At 36.3% G+C, this 15,414-nt stretch overlaps 1 protein-coding gene across 3 annotated transcripts in view; it reads right to left on the minus strand.

The window, feature by feature from the left end:
- Window positions 1–15,414, minus strand: part of SYNJ2 (synaptojanin 2) — a 130,857-nt gene that overhangs the window by 79,501 nt on the left and 35,942 nt on the right. For all 3 annotated transcript variants that reach the window (XM_074309431.1, XM_074309430.1, XM_074309432.1), the window contains exon 3: window positions 7,052–7,322. In XM_074309431.1, the coding sequence (XP_074165532.1) occupies window positions 7,052–7,322 (271 nt within the window). The remainder of the gene's footprint in view (window positions 1–7,051; window positions 7,323–15,414) is intronic.

Genomic DNA, 15,414 nt, shown 5'->3' on the forward strand with positions numbered 1-15,414 from the left:
TTTATTCACACAGCCATTAGTCTAGTTCAGACTTTTGTTGTCTTTAAACTCAACTATGCAATAGCCTCCTAATTAATTGGTCTTCCTGCCTCAAATCTCCCTTCTTTCCAGTTCATCCCAACCAGCTGCCAAAGTAATATTCCTGCAACACACATCTGACCATGTCATTCCTCTCCATGACAAATTCCAGAAGCCCCCCATGACCCCTAGGATCAAATGCAAATGACTCTGGCTAATTTCAAGCCCTTCAGAAGCTGGTTTCAACCAGATTTTCAAGTCCTTTTAAGCATGCCCTCCTTGCCCTCTTTAGTGCAATCAAGATGACCTGTTTTTCACACACAATATTTCATCTATTTCTGTATCTTTATACAAGTTGTCTCACAGGCTTAGAATGCTTTTATTCTTTATGTCTCAGTTCCAAAATAAACGTAAATGCTACTGGAAGCCTTTCCTAATGGTCCTCAATGCAGTATCTCCTCCTATCTCCATGCAATCAATTATGCTGTATTTATTTTACTATGCATGTGTGTCCATACGACATCTCCCATCTAATGTTCCGTTGTGTCTGACTCTTCATGATCCCATTTTGAGTGGTCTTGGCAAAGTTACAGAAGAGGTTTACCATTTCCTTTCTCCAGCTTATTTTACAAATGGGGACACTGAGGATTAAGTGAGTTGCTCAGGGTCACACAGCTAGTAAGTGTCTGAAGCAGATTTGAATTCAAGAAGATGAATTATTTGCTTGTCTGAATTGGGCAAATCAAATTTCATAGTAAATATATTACTCCCCAGGGAATGGAAACCAGGAATTTGTTAGTGCTACTCATCTTGACCCAAAAAATTCTGTTTCCAACCTCTTCCTTAAGGATGGGGTGAGATGGTTAGTGGACACACTCTGCCATTAGGTGGCAATTAGTCAAGAATTGCTTCAGCCCACGAGCTGAGAGCCAAAAGAACTAAGTCACCCATATAAAACCTCTAACTCATTCATGAGGAATAAGACTCCACCTGGGAAATTGCTGTTTAGAGTATATCTCAGATCACAATGGATTACTTGTATTAAAACAGCAATGAATGACATTATTACTCTTTGGCTTTTTCAAATACAACACTCTTTCTCACCAGTATTCAATCCCTTGAACTAAAACTAGTTAAGTGCTTCCCCAACAGGATGGACAAGGAAGTTACTTTGTGATGGCACTCCACTCACACTACACAGATACCTTAGAAAACCAGATTATCTTGAAAACTCAGATGGCTCCTCCCAAACAATATTTGTTCTGAAGAGTAATGTAGAAATATTTCCATTTTCTTCTTAACTCAATCTCCTTCTAACAGTCAAGGGTTCAACTAGAATTCTGGCAAGACCCTTCTTGTAATTTTTTTGGAGGGAAAGAGGAAAAGCAAAACTGTGATTTCATTAGAGTAGAGGACTGCAATGAAGAAGCTCCTATTTCAGATAATCTAGAAAACCACTTTTTCTACCATTTATAATCTTGGGAGACTATACCTGAGGGCAGACATATTCAGTGACTTGACTAAAGTCACAAAGCTAGTATATATCAAAGGATATAAATAAGTATTAAGATTGTCTTTCTTCACTGCTTTGCATGATATTTCACTGCAAAAGTCACATCTGATCTAATCCATTGCTATGTCTTTGTACTTGCGGCAATAAGGAGGGGAAATGAATCACTATTATTCAGGTGATAAACCAGGTTCAAGAAAAGGAAGAATTTCCTAGCAATAAAAGCTGTCTGAAAATGGAATGTTACCTTGTAAGATGATTAAATTTTCTGTCACTGGAGGTATTTAATGAATGACTCACTAGAAATTGTAGAAGATATTTATACTTCAGGTACAGTATGACTAGGTGAACTTTGAGGTCCTTTTCCCAATCTCAAATTCAAAGAAATGACAATATTAATGAAATGACAAAATTCTACCAACTGGAATGATTCCCTGCTTTCCTCCTTTAACATTTGCTTATAGAAATGAAGTACATGGCAATAAAAAAGCACCTTGGGTTCAATGGATGGATGAAATAATAGGATCAAGTATTAATAGGACCAAAGTAGGTAGTTCCAACTTGGAAAAAAAAAAAAAAAAGGTTCTACTATGTGCTGTGAGAAGTTCTCTAGATATTTTTTCACTTCTGATCTCAACAGCTCCCATGGGTCCAATTGTCCTCTCTATACAGATGATTCCCAGATGTTTATTCAGACCTAGCGCCTCTCCTGAGCTCCAAAATTCTCTCAACCACTACCTTTTGAATACTTCAAATTAGATGTCCTGTAGACATGTCACATTCCATTATTACTTTAAAACTAAACTCATTATCTTTCCATCCAAAATCATTTCCTCTTCCCAGCTTCCCTATCACCACTAAGTGCAGCACCATCCTCAAAGTCTCCTTAGATGACAATCTCAGTGGTATCAGCAAATTTCAAAAATCAAAATTCAAAATTTCAAATTTCTAAAATTGCTCACTCATGAATCTAATCTCTTCTGTCTCTAGTCTGTTTCAGGTCCTCATCAGTTTTTGCTTTTACTATTTCAACAGCCTTGTGGTCCTCCTGCCTTAACTCTTTCCCTAGTCCAAAGCATCCTTCAGTCAGCTGCCAAAATGATCTTCATGAATTATAGGTATGACAATGTTAATCACTCATTTCATAAACTCCAATGGTTCTTTATTAGCTCCAAGAGGAAACACAAATTAAAGTTCTGTTAGACATTTAAAGACCTTCAACCTGTCCCTTCCTCTAGCTCATTTGACAGATGAGGAAACTGAGGAAAGTAGTGTAGGTGACTTGAATTTGAACTTATCTTCCTGAGGAGCAGCATTATACCCACTGAGCCAATTATCTGCTTGTTGACTAATAGGATCATGACTAGACTAACACTCTTAACTACCTCCCCAGTTTTCTTACACTTTATTCCCTTTCATAAACTAAACTAATGAGACTGTTGTTGAGTCATTTTTCAATTGTGTCTGACTCTTCATGACCCCATTTAGCATTTTCTTGGCAAAGATACTAGAGTAGTTTGTCATTTCTTCCTCTAGCTCACTTTACAAATGAGGAAACTGAGATCCAGGGTCACACAGCTAATCTTTAGCCTTCCTGCTATTCCTTCTTGCTTCATCTCCAGACTATGTCCTTTCACCAGACATTCCCTCATGCTTGGGATGAACCTTATTCTCCCAACTTTCTGTCTTCTCTCAGTTGCCCCTCCTGGGATAAGATAAATCTGATTACTTCAAATATCACAAAGCTGCTAACTTAGCCTTGGATACTCAAGACCTTTCCACCTCCCTCAGCTTTGTTTCTCCTCAGACTGGAGGGCTAGAAGGTAAATTACTAAATTCCTCCAAAAGCTTATAGAAGATAGGCCCTGGCCTTTCAACTTATTCTACTTTCCCATCTGTGGCTCTGCTTAGTTCCTGTGCAGAACAAGATTACAAACATCTTCTCCCCCAACTTTATGGGTACCTCTTTGTCCCCCATCTCCTTTTCAGTTTTCTTTTGTCTGTTGTCTTCTCTCGTTAGATTATAAGCTTCTTGAGGGCAAGAACTGACTTTTTTAGTATACTCCTGGGCTCATAGTAGGAGCTTAATAAATGTTTGTTGAATTATAAAAGGGCTTTTCCAGTTCCACCCCATACCTTCACTACTAATTCTTTTCCTCTGAGATTACTCTACATTTAAAACACTTCATAAGAACATTTTTTTTAAATTATCTTTCCTATTAGGGTCTGTACCCATAAAGATTGGGACTATGCTTTTGCCTTTTCTGTACCCCAGTGTTTAGCACAATGCCTAAAAATTGCAAACTTTTAATAAATGCTTCATGTTGTCCAGTCATGTCTGATTCTTCATAATCCCATTTCAGGTTTTCTTGGCAAATAATGGGGTGATTTGCTATTGCCTTCTCCAGTTCATTTGACAGAGGAAAAAACTGAGGAAAACAGGGTTAAGTGAGGTAATAGCTGTGAGTATCTGAGTCTGCATTTGCCTCAGATCTTTCTGACTCCAGATCCAGCACTGTATCCACCAAGTGAGCTAGCTAGCTGCTTGTTGACTAACCTAATAGGATCATGGATAGACAACATTCTACCTATAGATTTAAAAGGGGCAGCTTAGATATTACTTATTCCAACTTTTTCTTTTTACCAATGAGGGAACAGAGGTCCAGAGAAGATGGACTGTCACAGAACCAAAAAACTTGCAGAGGAAAAAAATTTTAGAACCCTGACTCCAAAAAAGAGGATCTTTGCACTCCAACAGCTGCCTCCCAGGACACTTTATCTCATGAACAGCAATGGAATTTTTGTTGAACAGGATATTGAGCTGCACAAATAATAAGCTGGGGTTGTTTCACTTAATAGCCAGCTCTAAAGATGTCCACATTTAATTCTTATAATTGGGTCTGACCAACCAGAGGAATTTTTTTTTTTTTTTAAACAAGAGCATTGATTACTACCAATGGTGAGTAATCAAGGATGTGCTGGGTGTATACTTTAAATATCTACCCTGATTCACCCATTTTTGTGGCAAACAACATTAATGGTAAGAGGGTAAGGCCTCCAGAAAACTCAAGAGTTCCATTAGGCCAGCAGTGATTGCTGACAGCTGCTATCACTTGGTCTTATTTCACAACTTCTCATTTGCAAATGAGCCAGGAAAAAGAGTAACCTTTTGCCAGACGTATGATCCTTGTAGTTTAATTTCTTAGTCACATTTGTTGACACTGGGTAGGAACACAGGCCATTTTATTTAGGGAAGAGAAACACAGATTTATTAAGGGAACCAAAGTTTTGAATTTCCCTCTAGGACATTATTGTAATAGTAATTAATATCATTAAAATGAACAATAATAACTAGCATTTATATAGCACTTAAGGTTTTCAAAGTGCCTTACAATATCATCATATTTTACCCTAGTAACAAGAGGTGCTATTTTTAAACCCCATTTTACAGATGGGGAAACTGAAGTAGACAGGGGAAGTGACTTGCTCAGGGTTATACAGCCAATAAGTTTGAAGCCAGTTTTGAACTGAGTTCTTCCTAATTCCAGGCCCAGAGTTCTCTCAACTACTACATCTATTTTTGACATATCAGATGATAATTATCAGGTACTGCAGTACCCAGGGGCTGAGAATATGGACTCACTCTATCCAGTGGATAGAGCTCCTGATCTTAAATCAAGAGAGTTCAAATATAACTTTAAACACTTGCTAGGCTTAACTATTTCCTCTTCCATGAAATTTCTCCAGAGTGAGTCCACATCTTGTCATCTCTCCTGCAGCATTTACTATCTCATTTTGATGAGAAATGTTGTTATTTTAATGTTGTTATTCTTATGTATGTATACTTTTCTAGGCAGCTAGATGGTTTGGTGGATACAGTGCTGGGCCTAGAATTAGGAAGGTCTGAGTTCAAATTCAGCCTCAAACACTGAGCAAGTCACTTAATTTTTGTTTGTCTTAATCCACTGGAGAAGGAACAGGAAAACTACTCCAGGATCTTTGCCAAGAAAACCCCATGAACAATATGGTTCACAGGATCACAAAGAGTGAGACACGACTGAACAACAGCAACAACAAATACTTTTCTATCAATCACAATGCTGGCACATGGGAGTTATTCAATCCAATAACTGACCCCAAAAAATGCCACTGAGTTGTAAAAATTCTGAGGGTTTCTCATAGCCCTTCTCATTCCCAGAGGGGAATATGTAAATGTTGTCAAGAATTATTCAATCTCTGACAATCCGTTAGTGCCATCTGCTTGAGATGGCAACAAGTTAGAAGCCACTGCCTTAAGCCCTCAAGCTCAAGGTCTAATGCTTTCTCCTCCTGACAAAGCCTGGGATTTTAGAGCTCGTTATTCAAACGTGTACCATCTCAACAAATACTTCCAAACCAAAGAAACATACCCTGATGGTTATTAGAAAATAGCTATGGAGATGCTGGATTATCAGACAAAGAAAGCTTCACTACTACATTGTGCCTAACAGAGAGCAGGGATGTATAGAGAAGCTAAGGCAACACTGTTTACTTATTAAGGATAGCAAGTCTAATTCCTTTACCTGTATTTTCTTATATGAGCCTCAGAAATACAAGGAATAAGTATCACGACTCAACTATAGCTTACATTACATTAACTATATCTTGATGTCTCAGATACTCTTTTAAGAGGAAATAACCTACAAAAGCAAGAATGGGTGCCATGTCAATGGCCAAGCAAAGTCTATCTGAGAGTATTTGTCCTTCACAGAAATATATAATTTACAGACATTAAATCACCTTACAGATATCAGACAGTCAATCAATAATAATTTTTGGAGTGCTTACTGTGGATCAGGGACTGTGCAAAAAGATCAAAGTGAGTCCCTGCCCCCTGAAGAGTCATTTAAAGTCCTATTTCAGCACATCCATCATAGAGTAACAATGTGTGACACAATGGATAACTACCATGGAAATGTCAGTGAAGAACTACAATCTCAAGAGAGACTTAGTACATGAGGTACACTGGGGCACTTCCCAATAAGAGGTATTCTAGGTTAATCTTTTATATGTTTAAACTTAAAGTATGTTTACTAAAGAACCAGAGAAAAAGGCACTATCATCACTTAAAATCTGAGCTACCAGAAGCGGCCACAAGACCTTCTTCAAAGGGCTATGTATCCCAAGTCAATATCTTTCAAAAAAGTCATATATAAATAAAATCAGAGAACATCAATTTCCAATTAACTGAGCTAATGTATAAAAGCAGTGCCCCTTAGCAGAGGATACAATTTATTTATCTTTGTAGCTTTCCAGAGCCTAAAAGAGTATTTTGTGCATCATCAACATTTAAATAAGCCTTTTTTGAATTTACTGAGTATGCTGAGCAGTGGGAGGAATATAGACTTGAGTTTAACATTCTTCCATGAATATTTCATAAAATAGGTATTTCCAAAGCAAAAAACTAAGATCTGGCTTCTAAAATAGCTGCTACTTGTGCTATTTGTAAAAGACTAAAGCTGAAATAAAACGCAAGGTACTAACCAGAAAAAAGAATTTCCCAACTCATAATTGTCATCACCCTGCTTTTGGGCACGGACGGTCAGGTCAAAGTTGGAGCCAGCATTTGGCCAGGAGAAATAGAACATCCCAGAGTTGAGAATTTTTTTCAGGGCAGTAAGACGGTCTTCTTCCTTGACATCTTCCTGGAGTGGACAGAAGTCTATTGTGGTGATTTTATAGATCTCAGCATCAAGAATTCTTCCTACTGATGTACAGCCCGTCACCAAGACCAGGAAGCTCAGTTGTGTACCACCTAGAAAGTTAATCAGAAAAGAGGATTATCTGTTATTGCTTCCATGAAAGCAGAGGAGACCTGATAAATATAAACATTATAGCCATAAAAATATGGTCACACTGTGACACCATTTTCCCCCCTATCCTTTTAGGAGAAGGTAGAGCATGTTGTATCCCCCCAATACAGCATAAACTGTAGAGCAAAGCAGTTTCATTTTGTCTTTATATCTCTGGTAGAGTGGGTTCTTAATGTGTGTTGAAAAGTGAGTGTACCTTATTTGTTACACAGGAGGATATCTATTTAGGAGTTGGTGATAGAGATGACATTTTTGTGAGAAACAAGCAAAAAAAAAAAAAAAAGAGAGAGAGAGAGAGAGAGAGAGAGAAAGATTGATAAAACAATCTTTAAATTGTTTTAAAATTACAAAACACAAAACACACAAACAAAAAACCCAATTGATAAAACATTTAAAACTACAAAAACAAAACAAAATCCCAGGTATCCATTGATTGGGAAACAGCTGAAACACTATGGCATACGAATGTAACAGAATATTTCTTCACCATAAGAAATGACAAATATGAGAAACTCAGAGATACATATGAGATTGTTTGAACTAAAAGAGATGAGACCAGAATATTATATGGATAATGTATACAATGTTTGTAATACTGGACATGGAAATACTAAATGACAACTAAAATCAAACTAAATACAACAACTATTTGTTCTCATGACAGGATATTACATCTCCTTCCTCTCATGGATGGGAAGGCAAAGGGAAGTGATTATAGATGATAAATGTTGCCTATGATGACAGATACTTCCAAAGTCAATTGTTTTAAAAATTTTTTCATTGTTATGGAAGGTTTTTTTTTGGAGGGGGTAGAAATTAATTGGAAATAACTATTTAAAAAAGGATCAATAAATATTTTAAATAAATAAATACCAAATGAAGCAACAGGCCTCTTTGCTCACAGCAATATGACAGAGCATGGAGTATGATGGGGGCAAGCAGCCAAGTGAAATCCAAATGAAAAGCACATAAAAAGAAAATCCAGAGAACAGAAGTAGCCTCCCACCCAGCCATGATTGAAAAGAAAACAAGAAAAAGCTAAGCCAGAAGAAAGGAAGGAAGAAGTCTCCATAGATGAGAAGAAAAAGCAGAAGGGATTCTAAGATATCCTAAAGCCAGAGAGGAGAGGAGAGATAGCTCAACTATGTGGTTATAGACCAGGTTCCAGTCTGAGAAGGTTACCTTGGAAACCTTGGGAACCCCATTGACCTTGGAAGAACCGTATTCTGATAGGTCCTCAGCTAGAACCAAAGGCATCTAGGAAAGCACTCTTTTAATAACTGAGTGGACTCAGCAATTTACAGAGTTGCCTTAATTCCCATTTTTGCCTTGTTTTTGCATTCATTTGTATAACAAAGTTACACTTGATTTGGGGTTACTATACTTGCCCAGGCAGAGCTGTGTTGCCTAGTACAGAGATTCTTACAGGACTCTGAGTTGGGGCTCTGAGACCATGAAGAGAAATATCTTTCATAGATGACTTTCAGCTTCTGTATGATGATTGGACATATAAAAAGGAAAGGGTCTTAAACCAAGCAGTCTGGATCTGAAATCAGAGGGCATAGGTCTTAAATCCTGGTTTGGCCAATTATTTCCCTTGTGATCTTGGGTAAAGTACTTAATCTTATTGGATCCTAGTATCCTTATCAGAAAATAAGGGAGTTGGATCAGATGACCTTTAGGGTCCCATACCAACTAAAGATTCTTCATCTACCCTTGGGTTGACATATGTCTGCTCTATTCTTAAGAGTTTGGTTTCGGCCCAATCTAGATTCAAAAGACCAACCCTGGTGAGAGAGAGCCTAGGCTATTCGTCCATTACAGCATGCTTTTATCTCATGTAGTTGTTTGTTTTGTTTTTACCATATTTGCATTGTTTGTGAAAGAAAACACAGGCTCAAAAGGGAAAAAAACACAAAAATACAGAAAGTGAAAAATAGCAAGCTTCAAAATACATTTTGATGCCATTAGTTCTTTCTCTGGAGGAAGACAGCATCTTTTATCAAGAGTAATTATTTTAGATCATTGTATTGATGAGAATAGCTAAGTCATTCGCAGTTGATCATCACACAGTAGTTGCTATTACTTATACAACATTCTCCTGGTCCTGCTCATCTTATTTTGCACCAGTTCATGTAAGTCTTTCCAGGTTTTTTTCTGAAATCAGCCTGCTCCTCAGTTCTTTTAGTACAGTAATATTCCATGAAAACCATATATCACAACTTGGTTCAGCCATTCCCCAATTAATGAACATGCCCTCAATTTCTAATTCTTTGCCACCATAAAAGGAACTTCTATAAATATTTTCATCTAAAAAGGTCCTTTTTCCCCTTTTAAAAAATCTCTTTGGGATACAGACTTACTAGTGGTATTGTTGAATCAAAAGGGATACATAGTTTATAGCCTTTTGGGCATGGTTTCAAATTGTTCTTCTGAATGGTTGAATCAGTTCTCATGTGGTTGTTTTGTTGTTATGTTTTAGGATCAATTGAACCCTTTGTGAGGACAAAAGACTCTTTGGACTACTTGTTCCACACACATCCGTGCAATGGAATTAATAAGTTAAAAAAATGCTACTTTTTGTAAGATTCTGTTGAGATAATGTCCAGCTTTTATTCATTCAACAAATTTATAAACAGTATCCACTATATATACCATAAATATTGGCAGAAGATACTAGAGAAACAAAACAATGCCCACCCTCCAAGAACTTAGACTATATGTAATCCACTAGATGATATATATATTTCTGATACATAAAGGTTAAATATATGGATTTACTGAATCAGCAAGACAATATTTCTTTTGTTATATAATTGACATTAAATATACTGATACATTAAAAATACTTTGATATTAAAATGATTTTTTCAATTAACAAACATTTTTTTTTTCTCCTTTCTACCTCCCCCCATCATTTAAAAAACAAACAAATAACAAAAACCCCTTAAAACAAATATTCATACTCAAGCAAAACAAATTCTTTCATTGGCCATGTAAGAAAATAAACAGACTCTTTATCCACATTTTTAATCATGTTGCCTTATATTGATAATTAATTGAGCAATATAAAAAAGAGGAGTTCAGAAAAAGCAGCTGATCATTCTGTGGGCTAAAGTCATCTAAAAGAGCTCCATGGAGAGGGTAATAGTCGAGTTGAACTAGGATGAGAATGCATTGGATTTGAATAGGGAAAAAGCATCTTCTAGATAAGAGGACATTATGAAATAAAGTATAGAGTAGAAAAGAAAAATAGCACATTTCTTAGACTGATAAGATGACTGATTTGGCTAAAGCCAAACAGGCATGCTGTAAAATATTGGGAAATAAAGTTGGAGTCATAAGATGAAACTCAACAACAAAAGAGGTAGATATTTAAATATGTCAGAAATAAATTATACATGACAACTTGTTTCTCATTTTGTATTTAAATTTAAGATAAATAACAAAATTTACCAAAAACATTGAAGGTTGAAAACTATCTTTACATGTTATTTGGAAGAGAAAAAAATAAAATTCAGTTTAGTAAAAGAAAAAATGATAAGAAGGATGCTTTCAGAAAAACTAGAAAGATCAATGTGAATTGATACAGAATGAAATGAGTTGAACTAGGAAAACATTATGCACAGTGATGGCTATATTGTCAGATGATCTACTGTGAATGACTTAGCTATTCTCAGCAATACAATACAACTCTGAAAGATTTATAATGAAAAACCCCACCCCTTTCCAGAGTAAGAGCTAGTAGAGCCTGAATTCAGTTCAAAATATACTTTAAAAGAAATATTTTTCTAACTTTTCTTGGGGGAAGGGAATTCTGTCTTTTCTTTTATAATACATTTAATATGGGCATATATTTTTTCAATGACTAGATTTGTATGACCTATATCAAATTGCTTGCCTTTTTTTTAATAAAGCTTTTTATTTTCAAACCATATGCAGATAGTTTTCAACATTCATCCCTACAAAATCCTATGTTCCAATTTTTTCTCTCCCTCCCTTCTTCCTACCCCCTTCCCTAGACAACAATACCACTAGTAAGTCTATAGGAATATGCATTTTGCATATTAGTTTCCAGTTCACAAAGTATTTTCCTTACATGTTATGTGGTTGTACCAGTATTTGTGTCTCCATTTTACAAAGGAGGAAACTGAGGTGAGGAAGGTGGGAGTGTACAGGACTCAGACATAATAAATAGAACTGAATAGTAACAATAGTCACAAGACCAGGCTACTAACAATTAGTAATAATAATAGGAAAATGTGATGCTTGTTGAGTAATAATGCTAGAGTTTGCTTGGCACAGTGTCTGGCACATAATAGGCACTTAATGTTTATTCATTCCTAAACTAAAATTATTTTCATTTAATTATATTATTTCTCCTATTATAACCATAAGATATTAAAAGACTGAAGGAAATTCTGGAGTCAAAATGCCTCCAACAATTATCCGAGCAAATCACTTAACCTCCTTGGGCATCAACAAGGTTAAAATGATAGTTGCTTCTTAAGGCCCCTGAGGTCCCAACCAGCTCTAAATAAACCAAGGAATAACTGGGACAGGCCTTTTAAAAATTATTATTATTATTTTCTGGACATGTCTTTTGCAGATCATATTCTAAGGGCCAAGAGTTGAAATAATCATGGGAGTCAAGACCAGAATTTAGTTTTTTGCCCTAATGGGCAAATATTCTTTCCTGAACTCCTAAGTCAATCCAAAGCCCTTCTTTTATGTCCTAAATGAAGCAGACAGAATCCCTCAGAACTCCCATGTAGCCCAAGCAGAAAAGAATTTCAACACTATTAACCAATCAATAAACATTTATTCAGTACCTATTAAGTGCAGGTACTGTGATATGTGCTGGGGATACAAAGATGCAAAAGAGAGTCTCCACCCTAAAAGAGCTTGCAATCCAACCAGAAGATAACATGCAAACAAATATATACAAAGCAAGACAGATGATAAACAGGAAATAATAAAGGGAAGGGACTAGAATTCAGAGGGATTAGGGGAAGCTTCCAACAGATGTAGGATTTTAGTTGAGACTTAAAGCTGGGAAATTCAGAGCCTAAATAGGAGGAAGTATGGGGAACAGCTAGAGAGAATGCTTGGACCATAGCAAAGATGAAATGAGGAAAAGGGCACGATCACATGCCCAGTGTTCTAGAGCTGGCTGCCATATTTTATATTTTATATTCTGTAAGAATTACAAACACTTTTTCAGGATTTAGAAATCTCTTCTCAAAACAAAGAATCTTGGGGGTGCTGAAACATTTCATTCCCCAAACCAATTGTGGTATGGGGTGGCAGCAGCTAGGGAGTGAAAGAAATCTCAGTCCAGGAGGCTGAAGGAAATATGAATTTTAAATGAGCTCATATTGCTGCTTTCAAATGTAACCAACAAAGGTGGGTGTCTACAAGTTAAAATATATTCAAGTCATAAATTGAATGACTAGAACCACTCCGTAAATAGCTTTAGTGAGGGAGGAACTTCAGCCCCCTTATATTTTAAACACATTTCCTGGTATCGGGCCAGACTGGAGAAGCATCCAGAATCTGATGGGTTTTACCAAGGCAGAGGTTTGAAAGATGATGTGAATAGTCCTGAGTAGGGAATAAATCTGGTACCCTCCAGTCAGTGGCAGAGAAATAGCAAGTTAAGCATTCTATCCACTACAGCCTGAAAGCATCAGAAATGATAATGGGTTGGGAACCAGGAAGTTAGATAAAAACCATACTGACCCAAACAGAAGGCACAGCCAAAGGGAAGGAGGTCCCAAAATCTTGGAAAATAGGCAGTAACTAGGATATCTACACAAATTGAAATGGCATGGCCAGAGAAGAAAAAACCTTCCTGGATCAGTCAACCTCAGTCTGCCTTACTTTTACTTGAGAATGATCCAGGATTACATAGCTAGAAAGTGAATGAAGCCAAATTAAAATTCAGGTTTTCCTGATACCAGACCTAGGACTCTACCACTTCACCTCTCTGCCTCTACCAAATCTCCCTAGAGCTCCTTTGAAAATGATCTGTAAAGATAGGGAAAGGACTAAACAAATTGTGGGACATGAATTATCATCCTATAAGAAATGATACAAAAAAACACAGAAGCAAAGAGAAACAAAGTTTAGTACAACTAAGAAAACAATATACATAATCAACTACAACAATGTAAATTGTTATGCCACAGTTCTCTTTTATTGTCCTGACTCAGTTTCCCTAATTATCCTGACTCAGTTTTCCTAATTGTTCTAGCTCAATTTATAATTGTTCTGCTCAATCCTGCAAAACCACCTCTCCCTCTATATCAGAATAATACTGCCTCAGTCTACCCCTTGAGTCTGAGCCACGTATGCGTCATTGAGAACTCACATTGTTGGCTGGATTCTTGGAGACGATAGTCTCATTCAGCCCTGAGACCAAACCATGGATCCATTTGGTCCCAGTAAATCTCTCTCTTTCAAATAAATTATTAAAATTCTGTAATCTCTATCTTGGCTCAGTTTCTCTGGCAATACAAAATGAAAAGAAAAACAACTAAAACTGAATTCAGTGAAAAGAATGATCTATTTAACCTATATTGGATTATTTGCTGTCTAGGGGAGGGGAAAAGGCAGGGATGGAAAAAATTTGGAACACAATTTGAAAAACAAAATTTGCAAAGCTAAATGTTGAAAATTATCTTTGCATATATTTTGAAAAATAAAAGCTATTTTTTTTTTTAAAAGATCAATTTCGACCTCCCTTCTCTCTTTACAGAGATGGGGAACTTGGGTGTACAGCACTGCATACATTTCAAAGTGTGGGTTAGCTTTCCTTATTTTTTTCCTCTTTTTTTTGGGGGGGGTAAGGGATGACTACATTGGGACATATAGATAATATGACAACAAAAGATATAAAATTTATTTTTAAACAGAGAGGAATGGTCTGAGAGCTAAATTGACCTCTCTGCACTCATTTGTCATTTTCACTACTGGGATGGGGGTTGATGATACCAGCAGGCACAACACAGGCTTTGTTTATTCAAGAACAATGTTGTGCATGTTTTGCATAGCTATACCCTCCTACCTTCTACCACTGGTCACAACAGCCTTATATTGGTAGTGATAAACTTTTAGACTTTTTTCCAAATCATTTCAGTGTGTTCAAAGACCACATCATTCCCTTTGCTGACAGTTAAGCTATAAGGTTTAAATAAAAGATTTCAACAAGGTATTTTAACTTTGTTCTTGCTCAGTTGTTTTCTTCGTGTGACAGATCCCATTTGGGGTTTTCTTGGCAGACATGCTGGAGTGATTGGCTATTTCCTTCTCCAGATCATTTTACAGATGAGGAAACTGAGGCAAACAGGGTTAAGTGACTTGTGCCCAAGGTCACACTAATAGCATATGTGTGAAGACCAATTTGAACTCAGGCCTGTTAATAGCTTTTAGTGTTTTCACCTGACAGCAAACTTTCAAATCAATAAGATAAATATTATTCTCATTTTATACATGGGAATACACTCAATAAGGTCAAGTGACTTTCCCAAATGAGTGGTAAAGCTTTAACCATCTGGTTTTAATTCCTAAGCATTTATTTTCTCCCTAAATTTCCCCCCAGTCACTGAGGGGGAAAATTTCAGATAAATAAATAGAGTAAAGCAATATAAATTCCAATATTGACTATGTTTTAAAATGTACATTTCCTTCTGTAAATTAGTCTACTCTCTGTCAGAAGGATTCCTATACAGCAAGAATTCTTCATCAATGGCTCTCTTTAATCATGATAGATCATTGTATTGATCAGACCTCCCAGCTCCTCAAAAACTGTTCATTAAATGTTAATGTTATAAAATAAATTGTTGTTTTGGTTCTATGCTCATTTAACTCATCCTTAGTTCATAATTATTCTCAGGTTTCTTCTGAAACTACCTTTTCTTCATTTCTTATAGCATAAATATTCATATAACATAATTTGTTCAATCATTCCCTAATTGATGGGTAGGCTCTCCTTCAGTTTCCAGTTTTATCACTACAAAAAAAAAAGAGTTG

The sequence above is a fragment of the Sminthopsis crassicaudata genome, chromosome 4, assembly GCF_048593235.1.
Source record: "Sminthopsis crassicaudata isolate SCR6 chromosome 4, ASM4859323v1, whole genome shotgun sequence".
NCBI lineage: Eukaryota > Metazoa > Chordata > Mammalia > Dasyuromorphia > Dasyuridae > Sminthopsis > Sminthopsis crassicaudata.